Here is a 16,689-nt window from a genome sequence, read left to right as displayed (position 1 = left end):
GGGAAAAATTACAGAACAATAAAAAAAAGGAAAAAGAAATAATTAAAATAATAAAAAAAATCCGGAAAAAGAAATTCCGAACAAAGGAAAAAAATTAATAAAAGTTCTGAATATATGTATCTATCTATCGATCTCTCTCTATATATATATCCTAAGATAAATTCAAATTCTTAAGTCAAAATTATTAAACAGGAGGTAGGAAAAATAAATAACCATTACTACACTAATTCAAATTGGAACAGCGCACAAGGCTGCTAAATCCAAATTCGAATTATATAAACTAGTAACAATATAAAATTACTTAAAATTGATATGAAAAATAATGTAAAAATAAAATAAAAAATAAAATAAAATAAAATAAAGTGCCCTGATGAAGTGCTGCTCTTACATTACATTATATTTTAAATCAATTTTAAGTAATTTCATATTGTTACTAGTATATATATATATATATAAATTTTGCGTTCTTTATATTTTGAGTTTAGATGTAAAAATTATGTTCTTAATCTATTTATACCATAATCAATCAATTATTTCATAATATTGTTATATAATTTGTACAAGCGTAAAGATGAATAATTTTTAAACTTATTAAAATTTATATTAGAATAAAAAGCAATTCTCGCAATAGAATTCTGACTGATTTTATCGCTACTACCTAATTATTATATCAATTTTCGTGTGAGTTTTACTTTTTAGTAATTTCTACTAGCACTTTTAAATCAAAGTTTAAAAATTTAAAAAGAAAATTAAAGTCGTAATGTACAGCCAAAACGCTTTACAGAATTAAGATTTTACAGAAATATCCATTTAGATAAAGTAAACTCTATTGTACTATGCATGAAAAGTATGTTTTTGCACAGACATTTTTGTAGTTTATATAAGACGCATTCTTGCATCAATGTTTGCTAGAACTTCTTTTCGAATCAATGTTCACTCAAAAGCATTATTGCAATACAAGTTTCTTTTTCGCAAAGAATATAACTACTTTTTTTCGAGATTTATACTCTGAAACATCGAAGCCAATTTCTTTTCCTTTTCTTCCTTGGTTTGAATCTGGATATATATGATGATATAAGACGTGAAGGAATTTCTCGATAAGATTGCGATCGCCCGAAAGACCTTTTCCTATCATCCTTGCCTTGACAATAATAATGCAAGGCTGCTCCAATATTTGTGAGCTTTTTCACTCTTAGATTTTAACTTGAGAATCGGAGAAGGAAGTTATACTATGCGGGTGCTCATAAAATGCAGTTTTGTCTCTTTATTATCATTTTCAAAGGCATTCACATTCGTAATGTATTAGGTTAAATTATTTCTCCGTCGAGTATTTGAAATTTTCTTTTTAAAATCAATAGATGATAATTTATGATTCAATAAATTTCAAAATAATCTCAATTCACATTTGAGAACATATCCTTCCAAGTCTCTGAGAAATGTTCTACAATTTAAAAAAAAATAATTTAAATAAATTAGAAAACTTAGTGCTTAAATACTTCACTTCACTCATGCAATATCAACACATGGTGCTGATTGCTTAAAAAGTAAGAAATAATATTTTAATGCAAGTCAAATCCTTAACATTGCAAAAATACTGTAAAAAATTCTAAATCAAATTGCGATAAAATCTAATGGTACTCAGGAGGATGGTACTTTTTACCGTAATAATCCATTTTTACGAGATCAAAAGACAGAAAGTCTGATATACGGTAATTTGTACAGTAATAATTATCGTAAAATCACTGAATCACTCTAATTAAATAAACATTACATTAAAATTTACGGTTTGAAATGGATATACAGATGTCGAACTAAAGATGCTAGTACTTTATACCGTAATTCTATCTGAAGTTTTTTCAGCGTAAAACATTCGCATGGATTTCTGTTTATTTTTTCCTTTGATTGCATCACATTGATGTGTATATTGTATATTGGAAACATTGATTTGTATGTTAAAGTAGCGCCATCTGTTAAAGAGCTATTCAACTCGTTTTGAAATTAGGAGAATAAAATTAGTTTCCGAAGCAAAACATGGCAAATCATAAATTTACACATTATTCTGTTTTACTTTAAATGATTTTTAAAATTTTTGAATACTTCTTCAGATACCCGATAAAAACAGTACACCAAATACACAGAAGCAGCAAGACTGCACGATTTACATTGTCATATTTAATATATATTATTATATATCAGCAGATATAGTAAGTTTTAATTTTTAAAAAGAGAAAAAGCGCATCTCAGAAATCCTTGGAGAGGGAAGAAGGATTTTTGGAAAAAAATGCTATTTTATGACAATAAATGTAGATAGTAACTTCACTAAAATATGTCTTATATTTGTATTTCGGTAATTTTTACTGAATCTCGGTATATTTTTCCGAAGTGCTTCGTTAACGATTGTGGTAAAATTATCAATAACATAAGATTTTATAAAATATGATAAAATTTGGTAATTTTATCATAGTACCTTAGATCAGAGCATAAAAACCATTTGTTCGGTTAAATTTACTCCTCAATTTTGTATTTTCTACTGACTGTGTGATAATAAGGACTATAATTTTGAAAACAAGAATTTTCAGTGAACCGTTACCATGTGAACGGATAATTTACCTAATAAGTTCGTATATTTTGGTTTTATTAACAATAATTAATTTTCTTTTTTTTTACTAGAAATATCATAATTATACAGTGCCGTAATTTTACCAGACTTTTTTTTCCCTCTGCAATATTTATTATTAGTTGTTACTTTTTATTTCTTTTGGGTTGCAACATGTATACGAACGTATTATTTCTTATTTTACATTGACATTTTTTGCATTTTTTTAGAATTTCGTAGTTTTTTTTAATTTTGCTGCGAAACTTGCTTCTGCTTGCGAATTACCTAGCACATAGAAGTTATTGCTCGTCCAAACCAGTCACGTAATTTTCAATCATTCAAGATTTGGACACTTTTTATTTAGTAGTTTTTTCGTTGATTATTTAAAATGTTTGTTGCTATACATACGTAATTTGTAACAAAAAATGATTTAGAAGTAACTTGAACTTGCTTTTGAACGAAACTTGCTTTTGCTTACGAGTTATATAGCGTACGGGAGTTATTGAGCTTAAAAACAGGTCAAATAATTTTCTATCGTTCTGAATGTTGGCATTTATTTATTATTACTGTTTTTTTAATTGTTTTTTGAAAAGTCTGTTTCCAGATCTACCTAAGTTATAGCAAAATGTAATTTAAAAGTAAGAATATATTTTCAAAGGTTTAAAAAAAAATCACTTTCACGATATTTCATAATTCTAAACGCAAAGGTAATTTTTTTTAATACTTATTATAATATTCAAAAATGGAATATTTTATTCTTTTGTACAACTAAAGAAAAAAGTATAAAGTATGTATAAGGAATGATGTAAAAAGTAAAAGACTCTTGTACACGCATTCTGCAGAACATGTGCAATCATTTGTACCAACAAGTTCCTTACAATTCAAAATATTCAATATCTGGAAATAAAATTCTGTTGACGTTGCACGCTGTCAACGAAATTTTATTTGACAATTTCGTCATTTAAGACAATATATTCTGCTCCTGAGTTTTCAAATAAAAAATTCAATCTCTTGATTTTGCAATACTATATTCCACATCCTGTGAAACGCTGAAGATTACGATTGAGTAGTTCTATTCATGTTTTTTGAAATACGAGTTTCTTAAAACACAATTGTTCTCCTAGCAGAGTCCAATTTCCATTTGAAAGCGTCAGAACATAAAATATTATTTATGATTCCTTTTACTGAGATTTGAGAAAGTGAGATTATTGACTTTCAGACAAAAATCTTATTTTTCTTCCATAAAAAATAAACACTTTAAAAATATCTGGAATAAATTTTATGAGTTTATATTTTCTTTTTTACTATGTTTAGTCGTGAAACAATAGAATTCTCCAAAAAGATAATCTTTTCAACAAGAATATTCTAAGTAGTTATTTTGTATTGAAATTTGGAGCTACCTATGATATATTTATTAAAATTAGTTTTATTGAATTTTTTAAGGAAAGATTACAAAATGTAAAAATTTTTCGAGATATTTGTAAATGCGTTATTATTTTTCAAAAATATATAAGCAATAATATGCTATGTGAGTTTAAAAAATTTATTCAACTTCAAGTTTTGAAATTTATTCCATTTATATTAAAAAAACTATTTTTTTAAAGCAGTTCGCAAATGTAAATTTGTGGGTAATGTAGGTATTTGTGTTATTCTTCCCCGAAATTTTAAATATAATATAATACAAGGGTTTAAAAGGATTATTTAACTTCGAGTTTTGAAACTTACTCTATTTATATATAAAAAACTGCTTTAGGTGATGAAGGTATTTTTAAAAGTGTTATTAATTCTCGAAATGACATATAAAATGGCATGTTACGAGAGTTTAAGAATAATTGACTTCAAGTTTTGAAAATGGTTTCATTTCTACACAAAAATAAGAGAAAATAGTTTATTTATACACAAAAATAAACTGCCTTTCAAAGTTGTTCGCTAATGCAAAAATATTTTTCTTGTAAACATAAAGATTAAATTCAATAGAGCATTGAAATACAACATATATCTAAGTTACACATTAGTATCTCTTAGTTACAACTTCTTTGCAAATAACCCCCAAAATTACATTATCACACAAATTGTATATGCTATGGAAACAAAATGTCTAATTCACTCTTAAATGAATGAAGGTGGAAAAAACTTAACTTCTTTATGTTATTATAAGAAATAAAAGAGTTATTGTAGTAAAATCAATTAATAAGCTAATTTTATTATTTTGTTTTTAAAACTGTGATGAACATGTTTTATTACAATATTTGTAATAACTTTCTCACCTATTTGTTGAAAATATTTGTAATAATTTTCAATGCAAGTTTAATTAAAATGTAAAGAAAAAGTGTACTGTTTTTAAAATCTGTGCATTTACATTTGCTGTTAATAAATTTTATCAACTGTCATATTTGTAATTGTACAATATTTGTATAATCTTTCTCACGTATTGCAAATTTAAATAAAATGTGAAGAAAAAATTTCCTGTTTTTAAAATCTATGCATTTACATTTTCTATTTACTCGAAAAATATTTGCATGTTTTGTTGATTTTATGATTTTAAAATTTTTTATAGCTCTTAATACTTTATTTATATAATTTTGCTATGGCTTCAGATATTTGTTATATCTAGTATCAATTACTTGAATGGAATGGTACATTTTATACAAAAAAGCTTCGTTTCTAACGCTAGATTGCTTAATGAGTGTTTACACTTTCCTCGCATATATTGCTTAAAAGTTCTGCATTAAATAATTCGAAAAAGATTTGCAAAATCTGATAAGAGGAACACATTAATCATTGATTATCAAGATGTATTCTGGCTCTGAGGCGGATTACAATTCAAAACTAGTTAAGTTCATTAAAATTGATAAATGAATAATTAAAATTTTCGACCATGATTAAAATTGCTCATAATTATACAATTATACTTTAGATAAAGCATTATTAGTTAATATATATTTCACATAAATTTTCTATGAATAATTCATCTGTTCTTGGTTAACTTAACTAGTACTAAACTTTAAGAGATTTAAAGTATTTAATTAACTTTTGCAGATTACCTGTATAGCAATATTTGTATTTTAAAATTTTCATTCCTAAAGCTATTACTATTTATGTACTCTTATATATTATATCATAGAACATAAAAGATTTTAATAACTATGTTATAAATAAACCCAAATGGAACATATTTTAAAAGCGTAATACTAACAAGATAGCAAAAAAAAAACTTTTTTCCGGCAAAATTTGTATCATAAAGTGTTTGCATTCAAAAATCTGAATATTGCAATTTATAAGATATATGATTTAATATAAAAATGACGCACAAAATGATTAAAAATATTTCCTCATATAAGATACGAAGAAAAAATTAAAATAAAAAGAGCAGACAAATACATAAAAATAAAATCTTTCGCTGGGTTTCGTTGATTCACACTTTTTAAAAAAATTTCTAATAAATGTATTTTTTTGTTTCTATTGGGTTAGAAAAAAATTCTTGGAAGCTCCGAAGCACAGCTGTCTTATATGAACATGGAATTCTTTTTGAAACAGTATTTTTGTTATAAAAAAATGTCATATAAAAATGACGCACAAAATGATTAAAAATATTTCTTCATATAAGACACGAAGAAAAAATTAAAATAAAAAGAGCAGACAAATACATAAAAATAAAATCTTTCGCTGGGTTTCGTTAATTCACATTTTTTAAAAAAAAATTCTAATAAATGTATTTTTTTGTTTCTATTGGGTTAGAAAAAAAAAATTATTGGAAGCTCCGAAGCTCAGCTGTCTTATATGAACATGGAATTCTTTTTGAAACAGTATTTTTATTGAAATGGACTGAAAAATCGAAGATAAATGGAACATACCCTATCTAAAATTAACTGCTCAGAACAATTAAGGGATATTGTAAGTCTTGTATAAAATAATGGTATTTACAATTTTTTGTGTATTTTTTTGTTGCATGAAATGGAAGAAGATCAGAAATGCAAATTTTTCTTATTTTCAAACTTCGCAGTAAGCAAATTATGAGTTTGACGTCGGAGACGACGCTTTAGCCGCAGCGAATTTGAGTTGGCTTTCAACTTAATGTAAGACAAAGCAGAAAAGAATGATCGGAATTCAGTATGAGCGTTGCTTCGTGCGATGGCTCAACGAAGTCATTTAACCGAATCAGAAGCTTGGAGAGTTGTTGATCGGTTAGAGGGGGGGGGGCAAACACAAACTAAACTAGCAGAGGCCATTGGAGTTTCACAAAGTGTATTACTTCCAGGATCTGGAACCATTTTTGGAGACTGGTAATGCAGGCCGAAGATCAGGGCAAGGGCGTGGACGTACATCAATGAAGACAGATATAGGGATGAGATCCTGAGACTAATTGTAGTCTCTTACACTGCAGCAATTGGAGATGACTTCATGTTAATAGACAATAATTGCAGGTCACATCTTGCTAACTTGGTGAATAAATTCCTTTAGGAGAAAGAAATCATACGAATGGATTGGCCAGCTTGTTCTCCAGACATGAACCCAATCGAGCATGTTTGGGACATTCTAGGTAAACGAATTGCTGGACGTCTACCAACCCCACAAACTCTTCGAGAACTGGAATGAGCTCTACTGGAGGAATGGGACAGAATACCCCAGCTCTTTATTAATAACCTGATTGACTTGATGCCTCAAAGTTGTTCCACATTGCAGACTGTCCAGGAAAACCATACCCTCCCCCCAAAAAACGATTTTCCTTTAAGGAAAAAACCTTTTTTTTTATTTGTTTTTCTCATCTGCACAAATTACGTTTTTTTTTCCTTTTGTAATCAAATACTCAATAAAACGCATTTTTATCTGTCAAACAAATGTCATTTTTTTCTCCTATAGCCTACTACGCCTGTCAATAGTGTATCAATCATTCAAACAATTTTCAAGGTGCAAGGTCAACTCACAACCTGAATGTTCCTTAATTGTTTTGAGCAGTTTATATTCCATAATAATTTTTATTCACGTTTATAATAAAATTTTGCAGTTACAAAAATCACTATCTTTAAATTATTATAGTGTTTAATTATTTATGAAATTCATGTTCCTGCGTATTACGGTTTTATAATCCACGTTCTTTAACCTTCGTCTTGAACCTAAACAATGATGTCCCACAGTGGACTAATCGTAAAGATATGGTTCCCCGTAGAATACCGAAGTCAAGCATCACTACCTGCGGTCAGTAAGTGGGTGGGTGACCATTTTAATCATCTAGTGTAGGGACCGAGGGTGCGCGGTATCGCTCCTCGTTAAATTGTTCGGCCATAAAGAGCTCAATTTCACGCGTATGTCATCGGACTACCAAATCAGGGGCTGCAGAGGATCAAAATTGTGGTTGCATGTCTTCGTATCATCAGCACGGATGTTTCCCAGACAGCTGCCAATAGCCCATAGTGCAGCTCTAGTGTGACGTAAATAAAGTACCTACCTACCTGATCAGTGGTCGGACTCAGCGCACTACAAGTAGTGAAACAACTGCAGTCGCTACTTTTTCACAGTTTTTAGTGTAGTGTGTTTTTTTTAAAGAAAAAACCAGTGCAGTGCGTTGTGTGACACAAAAAAAAACGGTAGTTTGTAGCGATTCATGGTGACTCTTTTTAACGTTAGTTTCGAAAAGAAATGGTTCTAACTGAACGAATTTGACGGGTGCAAATCTTCGAGAGACCGTCAATGGATGCAATGAAATTGACGCTGAGGCTGTAGCTGAGGGTTAGCAGGAATTGCGTATTTACAATAACGTATTACTAATAATTAGTAACTAATAACACTAGTAACCAGTAATTACGAAAAATAGATATTTAATCACTTTCGCCACACTTTCTCATGGGAATGCACACTGAAACATTGATGTTATTTAAAAGGAAGGGACGCATTTTCGATGTACATGATCTCTTTGAGGTATTTACTTAATTTCTTTGATTCAGAAAGTAAAAGAGCATCAAACAATTGAAAAATTGCAAGTATTTGTCAATTCCTCATTTCTTAAAATAAATATTCGCTGTCTAAAAAGGTACGAAAAGTGAAAGTTTAAATGAATAAATTTGATTTTTCTTCGGGATAACAAACTGGTCCATGTAAACTTGAGTAAATATTCCTTAATTATTTCCTTACATTTAATGTAAGTCAATTTTTAACTCAAAATCATTTTGAACATTGGTGCAAATTAAGTTCTGAAGCAAAGTTCGTCTCCTTAAAGTAGTGAAGTTGTTACTACGATTCCAAAGTAGTTCGTAGTCACTACATTAAAAAAAAGGTGGAATTGTAGTAAACAACATTTGTAACAAATTTGTTTTCGTAGAAGTAAACTACGAAAAAAAATGTAGTTTTTTTGACAACTGAACCTGATGAATAATAGCTTCCATCAGTTTACACGGAGAAAAAAATCTGATAAAAGTAAAACCAGTTTTGTTTTTGACCATTTACAACGAACATAGTTTCAAAGTCGTAAAAAATTAATAGGGAATTGAGGATAGTTTAGCAGTTTTATGGTGGTTCCATGCGTGAATGAGAGTATCTTATTCTAATAGCCAAGAGTTGCATATTGGGGAGTGCAAGACACTGGAAACTCTTCGTGTATTCAAGGGAATGGAGGAAATATTGTGGTACCAGCTCTAGGACTCGGGCTCTCATCCTGCCAGTCATGATATTGACAGATTTTTGCTTTCGACTGTGATGTGTACCTATCTTTAAGGGACTAAGTGGCTTCCTTTGGTGAGCCTAGTTGGTGTGGTCAAATTCTAGTTCGATTAAATTAAATCAGTTAATAAAGTTTTTTTTTTCCACAGTTAACAGTTTGAATACCATCTTATTTATGATTATTTGACAGTTTAGATTAAGTCTCTTAAAATAACATTTCAATAAATTATTATTTAACCATTATTTTCCAAAAAATTTCTAACAGTGTGATAAAAAATTATGGAATCTAATATAGAATGCTGATTTGCATGCTATATCCAAATAACTGAATATACTTGTCGTAGGCATTGTCGTTCGTACCGCTTAAAAACTTATGAGTCAAATATAACTCACCTCTTCTTGTTTGACTCTCAGGTGTAGAAAGCGTTGATGCTTTAATGATGAGGGGAGTGCTACGACCCTTTGCATTCACTGCATACATGGTTAGTGTATAAATAGTACCCGGACTTAATCCTCGCACTGCGAAGTCTGCTGTCTGGGAAGTGAGGTTAAAGAGTAGAGTAGAGTCTGGTCCTCTCACTTCAGATTGAAAGTATTGGTTAAGGCCACCGTCTTTGCCTTCGTAACAGGACACTCGGAAAAAATACTCTGTCTCTTGGCCGATGGTGCAGTTGTGGACGGCAGATGGCGGTTCTGTAAAGTATGAATATTATGATCAGTTAAAGATAAACATATTTATATAAATAACAGAGAAAAATAAACTTTGAAAAAAAGTTTTGAAATAAAAATTGAATATTCACCACATCTACTGATATCCAATCTTAAAGTTCGAGGGGTTAAATCAAAATGATTATTTACTTGTGTTAAGGGGTTTCAAATACAAAGTCAGGCGAAAACATTCTGGTAAAAGTTCAGTAATAGAGTAATGATATTTCTGGTTATTCGAAAACTATTATTCTGCTCATAAAACCAAAATATACGGTATTTTTAAACTATTCATTGAGTAATTTTCCTGTTCGTATAGTAACGGTTTGCTGGAAATTCTGTTTTTTTGAATTCTAGTTCTTGTTTCTATACATTCAATAAAAATCCAAAGCTGGAAAGTAAATTAAACCGAATAAATTGATGTTAAGTCAAGCTCTAATGTATAATGATAAAATTACGAAAAATTTCAATATCGAAAGTATTTTAAAATTTGAAAAAAGGTATATCCTATTTTTCTAAAATAAACTTTGCGTTTTTTTCCAGCACAGAAGTGTTCTATAGTCATGATCAAATCTGAGAAGGTAAAGGGCTGCAATTATCTGGCCACTTGTACTGGTGAGCACCTACTCAAGAGTTCTGAATGAGCTATTAAACTAAAAGAAAGGAAACTTTAAATTTATACTAATGAACTATTTAAAAAGCAAAAACAACAGTTTATATCTGCATTCATTAAAACCATGAAATGTTGATATACTCAAAAAACTGTAAAATGAATTATTTAAACTTGATAATTTGTCTGTAAGCTTTTAGCTTTTTAATAAAATAATTAATCAATTCATTATCATGCATTCATTTAACAGGCAAATTTTCTATTTGTCGATTAGCAACTTTACATTTATTCCTTGCCGATTTAGTCAAACCCACCAGCCCAATACCTGCAGGGATGACAACGAAGAGACAAGGCATCCGCTGAAGTCCAACTCTGTTTCTTCCCCAGCACGAGAGCGTTCCAAAGTCCTGTTCAGATCTGGGAATGTAATGGACGACACTTTTCCTGCCACTTGTAATGGTGGGTTCTAACTCAAGTGTTCCAAATGAGCTATTAAACTCCCATCTGAAGGACACATCGTCTGGATCAGCTTCAACCTCGCAAGCAATCTCTACCGGAAAATGCAGCATAGCACCATACACTGTCTGCTGGCCACTTTTGCAGATCGGTGTAACTAAGAAGATAATTTACAGATAATTATTATTTAAAAATTGAAAACACTTTCCTATTATGTGCAATAAGAATTAGATTTAATATTGGGAGCAACTAGTTTCATAAAATGATTACAGTTCTTGGACAAATGATTCGACGCACTGTAGTTTTTTTTAATACTTACATGTTTTGCACAAGTTTATTCTATGCAATATTTTTACATTTAGACCTGCATGTCATGGGTTTTTATTCAGGAGATTATTTTTATGTACTTTGCATTTGCATTTATTTTTAACGTATCACATTACAATGTTAACCAATTGATACACGAACGTAAACAAATGCTAACCAGTTTCAGTCGCGCTCTCGCATACGTCAGTTGCGGACGAGTTTCTGTGGCTTTATGCGCTCTGTTTATTTGTTTCGTAGTTTTATACTACGCAGTTATTTGTTTATCTTGTGTTCAGAATTGAAATAATCCATTGGAGCATTTTAATCAGGGGTAAAAAAAAGTCGATATTTCAACATGTAAAAAATCGAAGTAAATGTCCTCGTGAATGCTAAAATATTTACAAACCACGAAATCTCACGAATATTTTTTTTCTATAATGGCAAGTACTGAACTTTCGTTCTTCACCTTGGAAGATGCCGGAAGTGTTGTTCATTTAACGTTACCCAGTGGTCACAGAGGCGAGCAACATTACTCACGCCACACTGCCACAAATCTCCGTTCATATGGTGGGCCATATTCACACATCACACTCAACAGATGACAGCACATAGAGAGAAACATCCATGCCCAGAGCGGGATTCGAACCCGCAGCCATTGGCTTCGCAGTTAGGCATGCTAACCGCTCGGCCACCTGACCGGCTATATATAACGAATATATAAGGTTTCTGAAGCTAGCGTACGACGCATAAAGAAGAAAATTGAGTCGGGTGACGAATTGAGTCCGAAACGAAAGAAAAGAGGAGGCGAAATCTCATAGTACGTCTAGTAATTTCGCCAGGAAATGCAGAATGCTAATTTCTAACTAATTTTAAGTAATGACCAATTTTATTCCGTGGTATAATTATCAAACAAAAAGAAATAAAAAGGGAGATTGAAAGCCATTTTAAGTATTAAATAAAATCACGTTTATCGGCTTCCAATATGTTAGCTAGGCAAGATTTACATTACTAAACACCCTATATTTTTGTTCAATTTCTTATGGAAAGTATTTTCTGTTTCAACTCTGCTTAATTTCCTTCCCTTGCATCTTGCGAGTTTTCAGAATAAGCGCCCAAAAATAATTTTTTCCATCATTATATTTTTTTAAGCAAATAAAATGGTTTATATTATTGAAGATCGAGTTTACACTTGTGAAGTTACGGCGATTTTGTATGTAAATGTATGTAAGTTGGCTTACTCTAATTGTAAATTGAAATACTCTTCGACTCAAATTCTTTGCAAATTAAGAATTAAGACTATAATCCAGTGCTCAAGTTTAATCAAATTCTGCATAAAAATCCATGACATTAATATATCACTTCTTTAAATAAGAATTACAGACGCGTTTTAAGAATTACAGACGCGTATTTGATAAGATCTAATTAGTTTCAGAGGGGAAAATATTCAGGAAATGATACTTTACTTGTTTTGAGAGTATTTTTTAAAGATTTACATTCTAAATTCCACTCTCTCAATAAATTCAAAATGGCAGGCTCCTAAAGTACATCTCTGAGGAGAGTTTAAAGCTCAGCTATTCATTTTGAGCATAAATCAATACTTTAATAACAATTTCCAGTTTTTTCCTAATTGTTTCTGCTTTGAGCTCTTTTTATTTGTATGGGAACTGACACAAGTATTACTACGAAACTAATGGCTTCTAATATTCCAACTGCTTTTGCACTCAAATAGCCGAATCTGACTTTGCCGTCATTCATTCAATTTGTATAGTGTGTAGGAGAAAGGGCATTAGTCAATAGCTTGTGAATTCCATTATTTTTGGTTTCTACTGGTTTTACGGAACTAACAATTTACTTTCAAAATTATAAGTTTTTACTGGCTTAATTTTGCTAAATTTCGTTATTTCAATTAAATGAAATTTGTTATTTTTTAATAATTTTGAGTATATTCGAATATAATATATTTGTATTGATAGATATTTTATCTAAATACTTAAATATCGAAAAAAGAAATAATAACAAAAACAAAAGTACTAAATATTTAGCAACTATTTTAAATAATCGTTGATTTCAATGCAAGTTTAGAAAAAAAAAAAAACTTTAGTTGTGTTTAAAAGCATATGATTTTGAGTATATACGAATATAATATATTTGTATTGATGGATATTTTATCTAAATGCTTAAATATCAAATTATAATTATTTAAACAGAAAAAAGAAATAATAACAAAGACAAAAATACTAAATACTAAGCATTTATTTTAAATAATCGTTAATTTCAATACAAGTTTTCATTTTTTAAAAAAAACTTCAATTGTGTTTAAAAGCATATGATACACTGAAAAGACAAGTATGGCAAAAACTACCAGAATATAGTAGTGTGTGCCAAGTTTCTGGTTCCATGAGAACAAAATGATCTGTATTTCTTAACGAAGTGACTTGGCAATGATTTTATTAAAATTAACAATAAAATATGGTTTCATAATATGCGATAAAAGTTGGTAAATGTGGTAAGCTTTGGTAGATGATTAAGAGAATGGTATAAATATCATTTATTCGTCTAACTTTACTAAATAATACTAGACACTATATGTGTGAAAACAAGAATTATCAGGAAACTATGACCATATAAAAGGAGAAATTACTAAATAATGGTTTAAATACCGTATATTTTGACTATATTAACAGTAATTAATTTTTTTTGAAATCAAAAATGTCACAACAATACAGTGCGGTAATTTTACCAGAATTATCTTTACAATATATTCATAGCATTAGTTAAATTTACATATTCATAAAAATAACATTTATTTATTGCTAAAAATACGAGTTGATATTGTCAATTTCCTTTAAAATATTTATAGCTAAAACAAATTAATTCCAACACACAAATCATGAACGTTAGCTTTAAAGAGTGAATTATTATCTGATAAAACTTTATATCATCGCCTTGTAATAAGCATTTAAAACGCATTACCATACCAAATGTCTACAAGCTATATACTAAAATCCAGGGCTGGATAAAGAGGAAATGAATTATACGTCTGACAATAAAACTGAATACAAAGTGGTTTCCTTAGGATATCAGCCAAATTTATGAAGCTCATAAATGCGTTAACAAGGCAATTAATTTTTTCTTAATTTTGCGCTGATATATTATTAAATTAAGCACGATAGAGCTTAAATATCAGAGTTTCTTTTAATTAAAAGGGTACATTTATTAAGACTTTAGGCAAAAGAATGTAGATTCGGAAGTGCGAGAAAAATTCAATTTATTAGACTTAGTAATAAAATGTTTTGGCATCGTAAAGAAGTAAAGTTTGGAAGTCCATAAACTGCTTTATATTCCCGTGTTTAATTATATTTTATTTGTGCTGAAAATTTATTTAATATACTTGTNTTAAATTTAATTTAATATGCTTTTAAAGCAAAAGAAAATAATACAATATATATATATATATATATATATTGTATTATTTCCTTTTGCTTTACATACAGGGTGGTCCTAAAATATATGTCAAAAATGCAAAGGTAGGTAGAGGGGACCTAGATAAGCAAATTTCGTATAGGATTGTGTGTACGGTAATACCGCCTTGAGCCGGTAAGGAGTCGAATTTTTTTATGTCTTTACTTGTCTTTTCAGTTTCCTTTGATTCATACTGCTTTACAAGCTAGTGCTTTAATGTGCCATTGCCGCACACACATTCCTATCCGAAATATGCTTATTTATGTCCCCTCTACCTACCTTTACATTTTTGACATATATTTCAGGACCACCCTGTATATATAAATGGAGAGTGTGAATTAATTGTAGGAATTGAAGANATATATATATTTGCGGATATAATCGTGTGGGCTGATGAAAAGATTATATCTTTTATTTTCCGGTTTTTTTAAAAAAATTTCATCCTTTTTTTTATAATCAGTTGTTTGTTATTTTTTTTCATTATTGTTTCCCCCCCCCTTTTGCATGTGTCTATAATTTTCCTTTGTTTTATCTTCATTTTGAACTTATATATATAAATTCAACGTTTTAAATTTGTTATTTTAAAGTAAACAGAAATAATTAAAAATAAGTTCTTTAAGAGTTAATGAATTATTGATATTTATCACTAGGTAAAGTTTTCTGTCGTATTTTATACTTGTTAATTAGTTAGCAAAATATTCCAGGATAAATTTTTTAAAAAAATAACAGGATAAAATATAATAATACTGTTCGCTGTTTCACTTGATACCAAAGGAATAGCATCATTGTGTTATGGTTACTTATAAAAATAAATTAGCTGTATGCTTAGTTGTTAATTGGTACTATGGCAAGTGTTATATTGAGAACTTTTAGTATAAAATTCCTACTCCCTTGTTAAGCAATTGTATTATTAGTCCTATGTAATTATATTAGTCCCATGTCATGTAATTATATTATTTTATTTTATCGACTTATTCCTTTATTTTTAACTGATTACCTTTGATTTTAAACTGATATAACCTTTGTTTTTAACTGATATAACGGATATATGTTCTGAGAGAAGTAATATTAAAATTTAGAATATTGTCATTGAACTTTTAGAAGATTTTCTGATGTTTATTACATAATAGTTACACTTAATAGATTGAGAACTTCATTTTTATAGCATAATAAAATGTTTCCTTTTAAGATTATTATTTACCTCGATTAGTCACTCAAATGTCTCTGAAACCTAAGTAATTACCTGTATTTTAAAATGAATAACTTGATGTAATTTGTCAGTAAAAGTTTCTTCAATAATAATACCTAAATAGTGGTGTTAGGTATATTTTAATGTCAGTAACAATATTTATCACAAAGCTCGACAGGGTTTATAAATCATTAGCAAATAAACCATATGAACTTGAAACTATGTTGAATTTATCTATGCTAATTGACACACTATGAATTTTGTATTAGGCTTGCATAAACAACTCTTTTATACCTTTATACCGATATGGAATTTGCCTTTAAATAACAAGGCCGGAAAAACCTTCTGAAATCGAGGAAGAAATATTCGCAAATCGAAAGTAGAAAGCATTCTCAAACCGAGGATAAATTTACCTCCTCAAGGTTTATTTGAGACTTTATAACCAGCACTGAATCAAGGTTTATTTGCGCAGACTTTTATATACTTCATTTAACACAGGAAAAGTGCAGGTTGGTCTTATCATTAATTTTCCAATAAAGAGCAAATTGTTGCATTTTAGAGCCTGAAAAAACCAAGAATGAAAAAAAAAGTCAAAAACAAATCTTGCAACAGTATGAGCTAAAAAAATGAGATTTAAAAAAAATTTTTTTTTGCATGTTTTTATTCAATCTTTGAAGAAATATCCAGGCATACTAATATTTCCACTAAGTC

The 16,689-nt window shown here is 29.3% G+C and overlaps 1 protein-coding gene across 1 annotated transcript in view; it reads right to left on the bottom strand.

Moving 5' to 3' along the window:
* The window catches only part of LOC107449925 (neural cell adhesion molecule 2), a 458,476-nt gene that overhangs the window by 105,702 nt on the left and 336,085 nt on the right, over nucleotides 1–16,689 (bottom strand). Inside the window, exons 7-8 of the mRNA XM_016065606.3 lie at nucleotides 10,891–11,178; nucleotides 9,644–9,943 (exon numbers count right to left, since the gene is read on the bottom strand). Coding sequence (XP_015921092.1) covers nucleotides 9,644–9,943; nucleotides 10,891–11,178 — 588 coding nt within the window. The remainder of the gene's footprint in view (nucleotides 1–9,643; nucleotides 9,944–10,890; nucleotides 11,179–16,689) is intronic.

Source organism: Parasteatoda tepidariorum, chromosome 4 (assembly GCF_043381705.1).
Source record: "Parasteatoda tepidariorum isolate YZ-2023 chromosome 4, CAS_Ptep_4.0, whole genome shotgun sequence".
In the NCBI taxonomy this organism is placed as follows: Eukaryota; Metazoa; Arthropoda; class Arachnida; order Araneae; family Theridiidae; genus Parasteatoda; species Parasteatoda tepidariorum.
The sequence above is the reverse complement of the archived record's forward strand: the minus strand, read 5'-3'. Positions and strand labels throughout refer to the sequence as shown.